The sequence below is a fragment of the Athene noctua genome, chromosome 9, assembly GCF_965140245.1.
Source record: "Athene noctua chromosome 9, bAthNoc1.hap1.1, whole genome shotgun sequence".
NCBI classification, from domain to species: domain Eukaryota; kingdom Metazoa; phylum Chordata; class Aves; order Strigiformes; family Strigidae; genus Athene; species Athene noctua.
Genome location: NC_134045.1, coordinates 17,414,108 through 17,429,018, shown reverse-complemented (window position 1 = coordinate 17,429,018; position 14,911 = coordinate 17,414,108). Strand labels below are relative to the sequence as shown.

The window sequence follows — 14,911 nt, the reverse complement described above, 5'->3', positions numbered from 1 at the left end:
GATGCCATGCCTTAAAAGGCAAAGAGAGTCTAGACACACTGGTAAAACAGAACGGTAAAAAAATAGATGTAGGCCAGAACATTAAAGAGCACTGCCAGCTGCACTGGGGAATGCATGAAACCTTCAAGCTTGTCTTGCTGTTTAGACTGTCTTAGAAGAGTTATACAGTAGTATCTCATCCAAAATAGAAAAAAGCCCACAAACTCACATTGCATAACTGCAAATCCACCTACTCACGATTTTATAACTGATCTGACTAAAGACTGCAAACAAACTTGGCACACTGCAAACAGAGGACTGTAAAATGTTGTTAACAACACAAAAGCCAGAAGACTCTGGCAACAACGCCTTTGCCTTGGTCACAATTCTCACTGTATTGCCACCATGAACTAAACATACTGTACATCCCAAAGACGTAGGACACAACCCTGTAACTCTGGAGGAGCACTTTCTCCAAAATACAAAACGTTACTAAGTGATAATATCATATAAAATCAAAAGATCCCAATGTTTAATAAAAGGTTTCATCTACACTAGATAAAAAGTTTTAAGCATTAAATGCAACAATTAGCTTATTTTAGAAGAGTTATGATCAAAGAACCAATTAATTTATTCACAAGTAGCAATATCGGTTCCCAGCAGGAAAATAATTTCCTAAGACAAAAGTTACCGAAGCTTATTAAAGATTTCCAGAACTTAAGTATTTCATAATATTCACAACCATGCTTGTTGCTTTCTTGCATGAGTATTTCAGTTTAAAATGTACAAAAGTACAGAAAATGAGTAATATGGAAATGCTTGTAGTTGATTCATAAAATAATTTTGCAAACAATTGCCAGAACTGTTATGAGTAGTGCTGTATCACTGGCAGATTTATAGCATTTAAGAATATTAATGTTTAGCTTAAGTGACAGTTACAGTGGAAGTATCACTGTATGCAACTCCTGATCTAAGCACAGGACGTATTTCCACATACCAGGCCCATGGCTGCTGCGCTTTTAAGCTGTAATGTAATGAAGGGAACTATCATGAATGTTCTCACTTGCAAGCTGAACACTTTGTGAACGTCCATACAAGCTAAAGAGAAATTAAAGAAGTGTCCTGAACAAGACATTTTTCAAGCATCAACACCTGAATATCAAGTTACATACTAAAAAATGTTTAACTGCAGACAATGTTGAAGACACTTGTTTGGGTAAAAATGCATCATGTTCTTCCACAAGCTAAGGCATTAAATACCAGAGTCTTAATTACAATTAATCAAATACAACAGTCAGAAATGTGATACCTGGAGTTACAGTTCCTAGTTTAATTTGCCCACAGTGAGGTTAAAACATTAAACGCTACTCTGCTTACCTGAAACCACACTCAGGCATTATGCCATTCTAGTAACATACTGTGGTGTGAGTATGGATTTAATCCTGGGCATCTACTAAATAAAACAGTGCTGGAGCCCTGTCACTGTAAAGACTGCATTACTTGATTCATACTGCAGCGTACTGCACAGGCTTCTCAGTTTGGGCAAGTGCTATGCCAGGTCTAAGACCTCCTTGCTCAAAGCCTGCAATATTTTGGACCCATCTTTCCTCTACTCATGGCTGTACGTTCTTACACCTATTCTACATCAGATTGGTGTTATCCAGCTTTTGCTTTCCTTCTCCCATATTCTGAAGAGCTAATTATAGAAGTCCCAGAGAAACCTAAACAATTACTGCCATGTTTTGGAAGCAACTGACTACACAAATCATCTGAAAATTAGGTGACTTTTCTAAAAAAATCAAAATTTATATACTTTTTAATCCAGCTCTAATTTAGAAGTAGCAACTACTACCATTACAGAGTAAACAGAAGTTGACCCACTGTTAAGAAGTCAATTTGTTGTCCTCTTTGTATATAAAACTTCAGTACAAAATTATTTGTTGAGGTCTAGAAGCAAGGCAGGTTATTTTTGAAACACAATTCTGAGCGCAGAATGACAACTATCAAAAAGTGTGCAAGTTGATTTGCCAAAATGATGCGTTAACTCACATCAGAAATAACCAACTCCTCCTATACTGGTTATGTTACAAGAAAAACACCACCTCTTTATTTTCTAGTCCTTCTCCTTGTATTCTTACCTCAGAATGGTAATTAATCACTAAGGAGGCTCATCCATCAACAAAAGGCATTACCAGAAAGTTTATGAGAAAAAAAGGTAGCTTTCCAAAAAATAATACCATTAGAACTTACTTAGCATCTTACTTAGCATCTACAATTAGTGTAGTGCTTTTATTACTATTACACTTGTTCATAATGGGAGGAAAAAAATAGAGCCTTCTTACTGTAGAGATTATAGAAATTTCTTCTGAAAGCAGAATTTAAAACTACCCACCATCTTAAAGAGAAATTTGTAACGGGCATTTGGAGTTTACTGACAGTAGGACACCAGCCCATGGCCAGATGGTAGTTAAGAAACACCATGAAAGAGACCAAAACCCGTTCGCCTTCATGTGGGAAGCCAACCACAGCCTTCTCTTTAGTTGCACACAGAAACAATAAAAAGCAAAGCTAAACAGAGTTATCTCATCATTCTTCCCTCTATGGTAAATGTCAGTATAAAAATACTGCCACACAGCAATGCAGATCCGCAACCTTTAAAGAGAAATCTTTCCAAAAAGAAATCAAAAGGTCCAGAGACACTGAAGAGACACTGTTTACCTAAAGAGGATTTCTAAGTATATTTATTTATTACAATTGGATCCTTTTAATACGATATTGTAACAGCCTTTTTCTAAGACCAAATGCCAAAAATTACCGGTATCCACTGTCATACTTAGCTTCTTCTGAACAAGCAACTACAAATACCATTGAGAATCAAAGCACAACACAATCACAATGATTTCTCACACAAATGCACACTTATTGTTTGGAAATTTTAAGAGAATAAAAGATGGAAGACACAGTTAATCATGGAATTACTATAAATTACCAACGCGATCCTAGCAGGTAACAGGAAAGGTGTCTCCAGCAGAGGCTTGGAAGGTGACATGTCAGCATACACACTGGTAAGACACACTTGAAAGGTTACTGACAACGCAGGCTGTGTCTATGGAGAAACCATTACCTCAGTCAGACGCTGGTGCAAGGAGGGGCTGCCAGACAGTGCTGAGACCAGAGAGCCCCTCTTACAAGCAGAGTCCAAAAGAATTTTGTCTTGCCTAGTGCAGCAAGATGAAGGCTGGCTGAGTGCAGACAGCTGTTTCAGTGTGCACGAAGGAGTAAGGAGGAGTTATGGAAAGTGGCAGTGTTAACACAAGAACAAACAGCTATAAACTTGCTAGAATTAAGTTCACACCAGAAATGAGGAAGGTTTCTATACCTTCAAAGTGCAGAAAAAAATGAACAAGAGCTAACTTTAAGGTGAAACTATCATTTATGGAAAAACCATCAGGTACAGGGCTGCCTGTGACAATGAAGCTGCCTCAGAAGGCTCACATGTCTCCAGCAGTGCTGTGCTTCTCACCAAGACCACTGAGTGCTTTACTTCCAGACTGATGACCTGACCACCACGGAATGACCTTACCATGCAGAGAATGTCATCTGCTGGCCTCTATCAGGTACAGAGTAATTTTCTGTAGCTTAGTTAACACTCCATTTACATAAAATCAAACTTTACAATAAATAACATGAAATAAATCTCAATTTATTCACAATGCATTCAGTAGCCAACTGGTAATTTCTATGATTTACAGATTGACAACTGCCTGTAAAGCACCCAGCTCCCCGCTCTAACAACTCATAAACAAAGCAGAAGTGTACAGCTGCACAGCAGTGTGATGCCTGGAGCACTGCAGAGACACCCAGGGAGAAAGGGGCAGGGAAGAAGAGTTAGACGTGCCGTATAATGTGACACACCGGACTGGGGTGGGAGGTTGGAGACTCCATCTAATCCTCCCCTCCAGAAGCGATCAGAATGAGATGCTGAGCTGAAGGCACAAGCAGGCAGCAATAATTAAATATGAGATTACTGAACACCTCACGATATTTTTCAACTGGATTGTAATAGTTAGCAGTTAGCTTACTCCTTGGAACATAAATGTTATTACTCTACTTTTAAAATATAATTAACAGTGAGAATTCTCCATAATCTCATTACCCACGCAGGCATGTATTACAGGTTTTTTGAACTTTGTTTTCTTCATTGCAATAGATTCTGATGGCAAAGAATTTCACTGTAGTCCTGGCCTTAACCAATTTCTGGATCTGGAAACGTATAATGACAGTAAGCCACGAAACAAGTTTTTCCAACATTCAGCTACTCTCCACCAATGAAGATGGAACTTTTTATTCTGAAAATTGTGAACATATGAACTGCTATTCCCACCAGATTTAATTTAGCTCAAAATCTTGCCTCCACTGACGGGCAACAGCATATGCTATAGAGAACAAGACGAGAGCAAGCATGCAGTGATACTTCCCAGTACACTCATCAGCAACTTACAGCTCGGAGACCTCCCAAGCAGAAGTATTATCTTCTTTAAAAGGACTCTGATGGATTTTGTAGCATTTGGAACAGACACATGAAAAAAAGAAGAGGCTAGGGCTGTCCAAGACACAGAGGCCATCCCTAACCACCACAAATACCATCCTCTTTTAAACTAGCACATGATAAGGGTTTTCTGACACTTGTTACCTCCGTCGCAAGGTTGCTCTGTGATCTCACTGCTCCAGTTAAACCATTTCTAACTACTGCCAATGTCACAGGAACTGGCCAGGCCCAATTTTTCACATCAATTGCCCCAACTGTTAAAGGCAATATGTTACTTTAAATCAAGTAAACTGGCAGGATCCCAGTGAGAACCAACGAGGCTGCCGACAGGATCCTGCCTGGTTTCCTCCTAACTCACCTGGTGGCCTGATGACCAGCCCACCCAGAGCTATGGTTCCCAAAGAAACTGAGAAGCAGACAACGGGGAGTCTTGACATGCCATGGAAATTTCAGTGGGAAATATATGTCTACACCCAATTTTAATGGCAGTAATGTCCTTGGAGGTGCAGAATTATAGCAAGTAAAATTATAATGCATTTAGAACAGCTGAAGAGAAAAATTAAGGGGGGGGGGGGAGCAGACAATCTCATCTAAAGTGAAACAATTTCCAGCAAAGAGGTAGTACCTACTAACTAGACCATCTCTTTTGGATGACAGCGATGGGCCCCTCCTGACTCCTCACATAGTAAGCACACTCAGAAAAAGGAGAGAACCTCCTTTGGAAATTCAAGGGAATGGGAACAAAGTACTGAAATGAAACAAATTCTTTGAGGTTGTCCATAGGAAAGTTTTCCAAGGATATCTGTTTGATTATTGTACAATAATCTCCATGGGAAGTATTAAAGCCCCAAAAGCATGAGAAACGTTAAACCATGCCAGAGAATAATGAAAATAAACTCTAAAGAACTTTGGTCTCCAGGGACAGCTATCTAATCTCTCACATCAGCCATATGGCAAGGTACTGCTCCATCTAAATGCTAGAAAGTCAGCTGAGGCAATTTCCACCCAGATTTCAACCTCTCCAAAGGAAAAGCATTTATTGGGTTAGTACACAAGTGTACTGGTTTATCCCTGACTTCCATTTCAAGTTCAAACCCTCATTAAAAAAAAAAAGAAAAAAAGGCACACACCCAAACATGAGTGCTTCATTTCATACTACTTTACCTCTTCCCTCCTCCCCCCCCATTCACTTCCCACCTGCCTGATGACATCCCATCAAAGTGTCTCAGCCACCCCAGTAGCCCTGAAAACTCCTTTCCTGATACAGTCCAACACTCACCACTTGACTTCGAGCTGCTTCTTTTAAAGAGGCTTGCAGCTACAGCCTCAGCTACAGCAGATGTTTCCTCACAGATCCATATAAACACACACTCAACTATTTCAACAGAACAGTAAGACACAGGCCAATGAGCTACCTTCCGAAAAGCTCACCTACCTAACAATAAAAATTTCAAAAAGAGGAAAATCGGTTCAATACTAAGCTGTTCCACATGGGTCCTTTTTATTACTTCCTCTCTATTCTTCATACTGAATATTACTGACCATTAGCAGGCAGACGTATGTACTACATAACTGCTCAATTTAGACTTAAATATTAATAAAGATCCCTAAATAGTAAAATACAGCTTTCTTAGTTTGCATAGCCAATTTAAAATTAACAAAAACCATAATGCTAATCAACCTTTTCTGGGAGTCAAGGGAAAGCAAACCAAACTAAGACCCAGAAAGAAGCTGCACAATACTATACATGAAACATTATTATAAGCCATTATGTCAGTGCCCCTTTAAAGGACATTTTAGGGCATATTCTCTTTAAATATTAATAAATAAGAATTAAAACTCTCCTCTAACAGCACATAAATTACTCCATATGCCTAAAATGTCATACTGCTTTCCATCTTTTAATAACTACTGTAACAATGTTTTAAATCACTAAAGACAAATCTCCAACAAGAGAGCCCTACAAACACCTATTTTCAATCACTTGTGCTCCTTCCCCCCATTCCCTGTTCCTTCTGCTTTTGACAATAAGAAGTGGGCATTTGAAAGAAAAGCCATTTAAGTCACAACACCCAAGTTATGCTTCCTATACAGCACTATGAACTAATCTGCAGAAAGTCTGTCAACCAAAGATTAGAAAACACAGCTATGTTTGTCTTCAGCAGATAGTTTTCCCTGCCAATCATAATGTATTTTGAGAAAAATCCTGATGCTAAATGAAGCACATGCATTGTAATATTTCCTGTAGCATTCTTCTTACTAGAATATATTTTGTGACATTTTTATCTTAACCAATACTTGTCTTTATTTTTTTTAGGTTTTCTTGGGTGCAATAAAGGGAGTTCCTCCTTGTTTTTAAGAGCTAGAGTTGTACACTTTGATACATTTTCATTCCTACAGTATTTTTGTAAAGATATTACTAAACATTATAATTAAAATAATTTTACTTGGCAAATAAGTGAATTAAGCACACTGTGGAATGTGCTCTCTCCTCTTTCCAAACTGCTCAGTTTTCCATCAGTTTGCAAAATTCAGCAGTCTGCTCTATCAGTTGCTACCATGAATTAGACAGAGCTTCTTTTGAGTACAACTGTGCAGAATCTGAATGTGTCTAGATGGTACATAAGCTTCCATCCTATAGTAACGAATTTCTTGTCAACTTCTGACCCAATGAATTCATACATTCTGTAGGAACCACGTGCAATAGCTCAGATGACTCTTATTAAAGAGGCACAAAACATTACTCAGTTCCCCTGAAGATACTAATCTGCACGTATACATCTTCCAAATGATGTACTGGAAGTAGTGACGTCTTTGTCCAACAGACAAGAAAACTCCCCTAGCTGTAACTCCAGCACAGTGTGTTTTTTCCCCCAGCTTTCTTTACAAGACTTAAAAAATTAAGAGGTGTACTCCATGTAACTTTGGAACTTGTTCCAAGCCAATCACAGTTCAGTAATCAAGGATTCACTTACTCATGATCAGTAATCACTCATTTTAATTACAAGCTTTTTGATGTGACTTGCCACAGTTATTAGTGTACTACAGAAAGGATCAGCAGTAGGAACAGAAACAAAAATCCTGAGGGCAGGTTATTTCAGCATATTAGACAGCACCACCCCAGGACTCCTACCACACGGACAGTTTTTAACAGTTCAAAGACAGGTAGACATTGCACAATGATGACAGATTCTTTGGCTTTGGTCCCGAGAACACATAACACAAATACAGCTATTCCTTGTTGTTAGGCTGCTCGGGTAACATGCTCCTTGCTACCGCTTGCAGACCACAGATTCTGTTCTACACTGAGAAGATGAGAAGAAAACAAATCGCACTTCCAAATCACGGATTTTACTGCGTGTTCGCAAGGGATTATCATAGATTCATCACTGCAGTCCTCTATAAACTTGTGTCACTGTTGAAGTTAAGATACTTTCAATGTTATTTTACAAGAAACCTGTAAGTGCAAGCTTTGTCTTGTACTAACCAGCAGTGATTTCAAGTGTTGAAGCTATATATATGAAATACTAAAGTGTTTCTGCCATCGCAGTCCTCAAAGAACTCACCCATTTTAAGGGAAAACAATTTGTAGTACTCTACAGGAAACTACTTTAAAATTTATTTTAAGCTTACTGCTATTTTCATAAAACACCTATTGCAAAATATCCTGAAAAACAGATTTGTTGATTTAAAAAACATTAATATCAAAGTGACTTTGAAAGTGGATCAGATGAAGACAAACATCAGCATCACTAACAGAAAAAAACGACGAACGCTCAGGTGTTGTTATTAGCTGCCATAGTGCTCCAAGACTTGCATGTGCTCCATCAAACCACACAGTTTTAGCTGTTCAAGGTACAACAAACGCAGCTTACATTTTATTTCAGAATAGAAGAACACAGGTTTGGGGTTGGGTTTTTTTTCCAGGATTTCTTTTCTTTTACCCTGTGCACTTAAGAGAACTTCAGCCCATGAAAGGCCAGCACGCAAGTGAACACTTCGCAGGCACCCAAGAACCTTCAGGGCCAACCCAGGCCTGCAGCCCCCACCTCGAAATTTCAGGCGGCTCCGCCGGGCCACGGCTCGGGGTGGGCAGGAGCCCGGCGGGCACCGGGGCCGGTGGCACCTGCGCGGCCGGACCGTGCCTCCTGCCGCGGCCACACCGCTCCACGGAGAGTCCCCTGAAGTCTTTAGGCACGGAGAAGTCACCTTTTTTTCTTTTTAACCTACACAAAACCTGCAGCGGTGGAGTTTTTTTAACGCCCCAGCGATCAAAGGGCACAGGCAGGCACGTGAGATAAAACCTCCCACCGAAACCAACCGGCGGAGCCGAGCGCCCCTGTAAGCCCACCGCCATGGAGGCCGAAGCGGGCCGCTTCCCGCCGCGAGGGGAAGCCGCACCACCTGCGGGGAGCGAGCCCGCCCGAACCTCGAGCCACCCGAAACCCGGCCGGCGGCGGGGCAGAACGGCGGGAGGCGGAGGGGCAGGCGGCGGGGACCGATCTCCCCCCCCCTCACCGGGCTGACGCGACCCCTCGCCCCCAGCGGAAGGGACGGTTCCAACTCGGCAGCGGCGGGTGACACGGCGGTGCCGGCCCGGCCGCGGCGGCTCCCGGTCCGCGCCGGGCTCTGCGGCCGCCTGAAATGGAGGCCCCGGCTGGGCCGCCGCCAGGCGCCGCGCCCGCAGGTACGCACCTCGCCGCCGGGCCCCGCCGCCGCGGGGAGGGAGGGAGGGAGGGGGGGGACCTTCCCCTGAGTGCTGCCCGCACCGACGCGGGGGAATGAGCCCGCCGGGCAGGGGCGGGGGAAGCTCCCCCGGCCGCGGTCCCCGCTCCCCGCCGGCGGTACCTACCACCTCGGCCAGCTTGATCCTGCCGAAGGTGCCCCGCAGGTAGTCCAGGTCGCAGCGGAGGCCGCCCAGCCCGCGGCGCTGGCTGACGGGCTCCGTGGTGGGCTGGTAGGGACTGCTGGCCCCCGAGATCATGGAGGTGCTGGACGCCTCCCCGTCGAAGCCCTCCAGGTCATCGCCGTTCCTCATGGTGCCGGTGGTGCCGGTGCCGCCGCGCTGCGGAGGGCGCTGCCCGCCGAGCCCCGGCCCGAGCCGCGCCGCGCTCACCTAGCGGAGCGCCGGCTGCATGGCTGCCCCGCCAGCGTCAAGCCGAGCGGCGCGGGGCGAGCGAGGGCAGCATGGTGCCGTGCCCCGGCCCGGCGGCCGCCGCCGCCCCGGCCCCGCGCGGGACGAGCAGGAGGAGGCGGAGGGCGGCGCGGGGCAGCCTCAGCGCCGCGCCCCGCGCTCAGCGCCCCGCCGCTCGGGGGCGCCCCGGTCCGGCCGCGGGGCGCTGCCTGGGGGGGACGGCGGCGGCGGCGCCCTCAGCCCCCGCGGCGGCGCGGCCCGGCTCGGCTGCTCGGCGCGGCGCGGCTCCCCTCCCCCGGTCCCGGCAGGGCAGCTCGGCTCCGAGCGGGGACGCTGCCGCCGCTCCTCCCCCTGCGCTCAGCGGAAAGGGCGGAGAGAGCCCGCCCCGGAGGGCGCGCCGCGGCCGGGCGGTGCCTGCACCGGCCCGCGCCCGCCCGCTCCGCCCCCGCGGCCGGCACCTGCCCCCGGGCCGGGCAGGGGCTGCCGGCGACACCGGCACCTGCCCCCGGGCCTGCCCCCGCCCCGCCGGGGCGTCCCCGCCCGCGCCCGGCGCCGTCTCTCCTGGGGCGGGCGGGGCCGCGGCCGCCGGGCCAGCTCGCTCGGCCGGAGCCGGTTGGAGGTGCCGGTTGTCGCGTCCCGGCGGGTTTGGCAGCTCCGAAGGCTTTAGCGTCTGTCGTGTGAAAGGCTGTTTGGCTTCGGGTTTTTAAAATGCATCGATGGTGATGGTAACCCTGAGAAAGTCAGCGATCCTGGCATTTTAACTTGTGTCCGTAACTCAGAGTTAATCCTTCGAGGCAGATCAAACACTTCACAGTGCCCGGAATTACCCTTCCAAGCTGTGAAGACACTGTTCCCGCAGCAGTCCCAATACAGGCAATCTTCAGTGTATTCTGCGAGCTTTAGAAACGTTTTGAAGTGTAATTTTCAATAATGAAGTTTTCCAAGTAAACGGTTAGTTTTGACAGGCTCTAAATCACTTTTTGGAGACACTTCTTCTCTTGTTGTGTCACCATAAATAAGGAGAAATTGCAACGTGATCTGGCAAACGCAACTTTTTTTTTTTTTTTTTTTTTAAACATGGAGAGAGACAGACCAACTGCTGTGGACTACAGACCAAGCTGACCTTCGAGGTGTTCAGCGTCACATCCTCTGATCTGCCATCTTTATCAGCCAGACACCTACTCTTGTTCTTGTCATCACCGATCTACACTATTTTCTCTTCACATTACTAGTACAGGACTTTCACGTGTATTATTTCTTCCAGCATCTTCCTCTGGCCTCCAGGAGTCTTTCTTACTGCTACAGCTTTTGTTTTCCGTGAACCTTATGATTTCCTTTCCAGTTATCTTTGTGTTTTGCTTAATCTCTTCCTTTCAGTTCGCTTGAAGCCCCTTTAATCCTTCTTCTTTTAAAGGGTTCTGCCCAGTACCACGCGATTTTTAATTTCAAGAGATTTTTTATTCTTTTCTTTGGCCTCTGTATAAATAGATCCTAAGAATTAGGGCCAAAAAGACAGATTCAGAGAGCACGCCAGGAACCCTGGATCAAAAAGGGTCGGGTTTTTGTCTACCATTGACAGTCACTGCTTAGTTAATTGGAGACATTATTGACAGCATGCAGCAAATAGAAGTCTTTTCATAGCTTCTCTAGTACACCCTGGTGCTGGAAGAGGCTGATATTCTCAAGCAGTATGAAGAGTTAGGAGACATGCTTAAGAAAACAAAAACATTGCCCTTTGGTGAAGAACAAATGGCAGGAAAAGAAATTTAAAAAAAACCAACCATGAGCAAGGCATGGAAAAAAATGTAAACTGTTGCTTGGATCACATGAAATGAGACTAATGATATGAAATCATAAATGTAAGAGGAAAATCCTGCATTGGCATAGGCCTGGCCATGATGGACTAATGAGTTTTTACGGTCTCTTATTTCAGTTCTGGTATAACTCCAGGGAAATCATAAGTCTCACAAAGCTCCTTTTCTTGCAGGAAATATCATGGGTAGGTGGTTGCCACTTCCGAGACCTTCTCTGGATTCATTTTAACTTAAGGCTCCACAGCTGTTACAGGAACACAGGATTTCCACATTTACCTACAGAGACATTTAACATTTGCTTTGAGGAACTGCTGTGGCACTTCCAGAAAACTATGCTGAGCAAAATTATTAAAACATTACTGAAGCACCCAGTGAACATTTTTTTTGATGAATCTGTTACAGTTCTAACCAAAATACATCCGTATGTTGAAGGAGAACCAGAAGGTGGTACTGCAGAAGGCAAATGAAGGACAAAAGGAGAGATGGTTGAGTGACTTAAGAAAAAGGCTAGGTGATAAAGAGATCTTGATTCTGGATTTTGGCACAGCCAATGCCTCCTGTGCAGCCTTCAGCAAACTAAATAGCTTAGTTTTTGCTGTAAAGGGGAGGACGCAAAGTTTAAATGTATTTAAAATCAGTAGAGCGTTTTTAGAATGCCCCAAAGTATAGACACGCCGACAACCTTCTGTCCTTTAGTGAGCAAGTTGCCTGGGTAGCAAAAGCACAGTAAGTGTTCTCTCTGCTCTATCCCAAGTGTTATTTGAACAATTTGAGGCATGTTTTCAGTGAGCGTGTTGACAGTGTCACTGACGGCGGTTTCACAGCCGTTCCACGCAGCTCCGCGGGCAGCGGGACACCGGCATCGCCGGCCAGAGCCAGGGTGTCCCCTTTGGCACCATGGCCTGTGCAGCCAGAGACCCCCTTGCTGTAAATGGCACAGAGCCAACACCAAGCCATACTGGGGGATTTTCTGGCGTCCTCCTGGACGGGTGGGTGGGCTGGACAGACTTGGCAAGGGTTTCTGAGGTTGCTGCCAACATTTAACAAAGGAATCCTTTACACACATTCTTGCCTGATACGGCACCTTTTCAGCCCGCTCTGTAGCACTTGAAGGAAAAAAAGTCTACATTTAATATGTAAATAAAAGTTCTGATCCTGTAAAAAGGTCATTGCATTCATCCAAGGCAGATCACATTGCTTTCAGGTAACTTTGTTTTTGCAAGCTTCTCAAGCACAGCCTGCCCTTTCATTGTGTGGCTGCATACCAAGACTAGGAAAGTGGGGAACCAGGTCAATGATCAGCACTCAAGACACCACCATGGCATCAACCTAACCAGATCACAGAATTCATCAGCGAGGAATTCATATCCGGCTAAAATATGACTGAATAGTGAAAACAAGGAAGAAACAGCACAGAGGAGAAGAAATCCAAGTATGCTATTCATGGACACTGTAATTCAATAATCAAAGATCTGTATTCTTACAGAACAGGTAAATCCAGCTTTGACAGAATTAAAAATTCCCCATCAGAAAGAATCTCCAAGACAACAGTGATGAATTAAAACCAACTGGTGATTTAGGTGTAAAAAGCAGTGGAAAGAGAATCTTAAATAATATTATCACTGGTCAAACTGAACAAAATAACCCTCACCTCTCAATATTCATCTCAGCTATTCATAAACCCATCAGAAGTTTATTAAAGACTGTATTTCATTAAGCACATTTCAGTTCTATTTTCAAGATTCAAGCATGTGATTCTACTGCAACTGAATAGGAATACCAACTTAAAAACAGATTTTTAAAGCTGCTTTTATGTAGTTTTAACACACTTTAAAGTATTTTAATGTTTATACATAAAATTTTGTAGATCTGAATGGGGCTTATGACGAACGGTGCTTAAGCATAGTTAAGAGTGTGAAAGGAATTAGAATCCAAACAGGAAAGTTACATCTGTACATGTACCTGAAAAGAGCTGAGAGGTTCTTTAAGAAAATGCTCCGGTATTTCCACATGACCTACCAAAGGGAAGGAGCACTGGTATGCTGCCAAATTCCAAGAGAGCTGAGCAGTGATTAGAGTTTAACTCTGGCATCAGAGAGGAAGCTTTTTTCCCCTTGAATTTCTCAATGTAAAAAATGCTGAAGCTTTTTCTCAACTTTTCAGTTGGGGAAAAAAACCACCAAACCCCACCCCACCCTAAAAAGCTAATAAAGAACTTGCTTTAGGAAAACATCTGGTAGTTTTAACTGCCTTAGTCCAGTAAATTGTCCGTTTTCACAGTGTGGGAGCATGGCATGCACACTTTGATTCTGTAGCCATGAGCAGCATGGGAAGCAGGCAAATAATTTTGCTGAGTCAGAGTTAGGAATTAATACAACAGGAATAAGCTGCAAGTTCTGACATGGACTTTAAGCATAAGGAAAACTGGGCAGAACAGTGAGGAGTCATGCAGTCAGTTATCTCAAACTGGTCGAGAATAACTGCTGCTGAGCTGTACGGTAATTCCTACTTACCATGTCCAACCACAGCTGAAGGAGCACTGCGCAACCTCCCAGGGTAAGACCACTCAGCATAAAGGCACCTCAGGACCAATAACGAGAACTGAATTCCTCAGCTAGGAGTCAAAACACGGTCATATCTACTGAGAAAAGTATCAAGAGAAGCAGAGAGGAGAACAGAAGGAAACTAATTTGAAGGGCAACCTATAAAAACTTCTCCCACTGAATATCCAGAAAAGTTTCACAGGCTGACAGCGCAGTGCCGGTGCCTCACACCTGATGGTTTGCTCAGGGCACTTTAGGTACATACTGACACAGCACAGCAAGTGGCTCTCTTGGCTTTTCGTCAGGTTAAAAAAGTACAGCTCTAGTAACAAGGAGACATTCACAGAGCAACTTTTGTTTTTACTCCAGGATTAGAGATTGACATCTTTGGTATTGTATACTGGTCCTTTTTTTTTTTCTTCCCCTGCCTTCATCACTGATGAAGTTAGTCACTGACTCCTTTGACCTCCAAAAACTTTTAAGGACAATCTGCAAGTGCCAGAGAGTAGCACAACTGGGCTGAAGGGCAGCAACCATTCTACATAGCAGGGAGGTGAAATTAATTTCACTAAAAAATAGAAGCAAAACCTCATATTCTTAAAAATGTGCCAGTAGACCTTTAATGGTGCTGGGAACCAGCCAAGACTGTGGGTTATATTTCTTTTGAAAGAATCCTGTATAATGAAGCACACTGAAAAATATGCAGAGACTGACAGCAGTGTTTATTTTATTCATGGCACTACATTTATTCAGGGAACAGAAGAAAAAAGAGCCCTGAACCAAGAAAAAAAGGTAGTCTTCCAATAATACCATAAAAACACACAGGCCTAGAGCAGAACGTCAGAAAACACTAGTTCCCTCTGACTGAGTGGGCATGGTCATGCTGCCCCTG

General features: G+C 44.2%; 1 protein-coding gene across 2 annotated transcripts in view; it reads right to left on the bottom strand.

The window, feature by feature from the left end:
- The window catches only part of CMTM4 (CKLF like MARVEL transmembrane domain containing 4), a 42,052-nt gene extending 32,314 nt beyond the window's left edge, over positions 1-9,738 (bottom strand). For both annotated transcript variants that reach the window (XM_074913592.1, XM_074913591.1), the window contains exon 1: positions 9,381-9,738. In XM_074913592.1, the coding sequence (XP_074769693.1) occupies positions 9,381-9,566 (186 nt within the window). In that variant the 5' untranslated portion in view covers positions 9,567-9,738. The remainder of the gene's footprint in view (positions 1-9,380) is intronic.
- Positions 9,739-14,911: the final 5,173 nt, after the last annotated feature.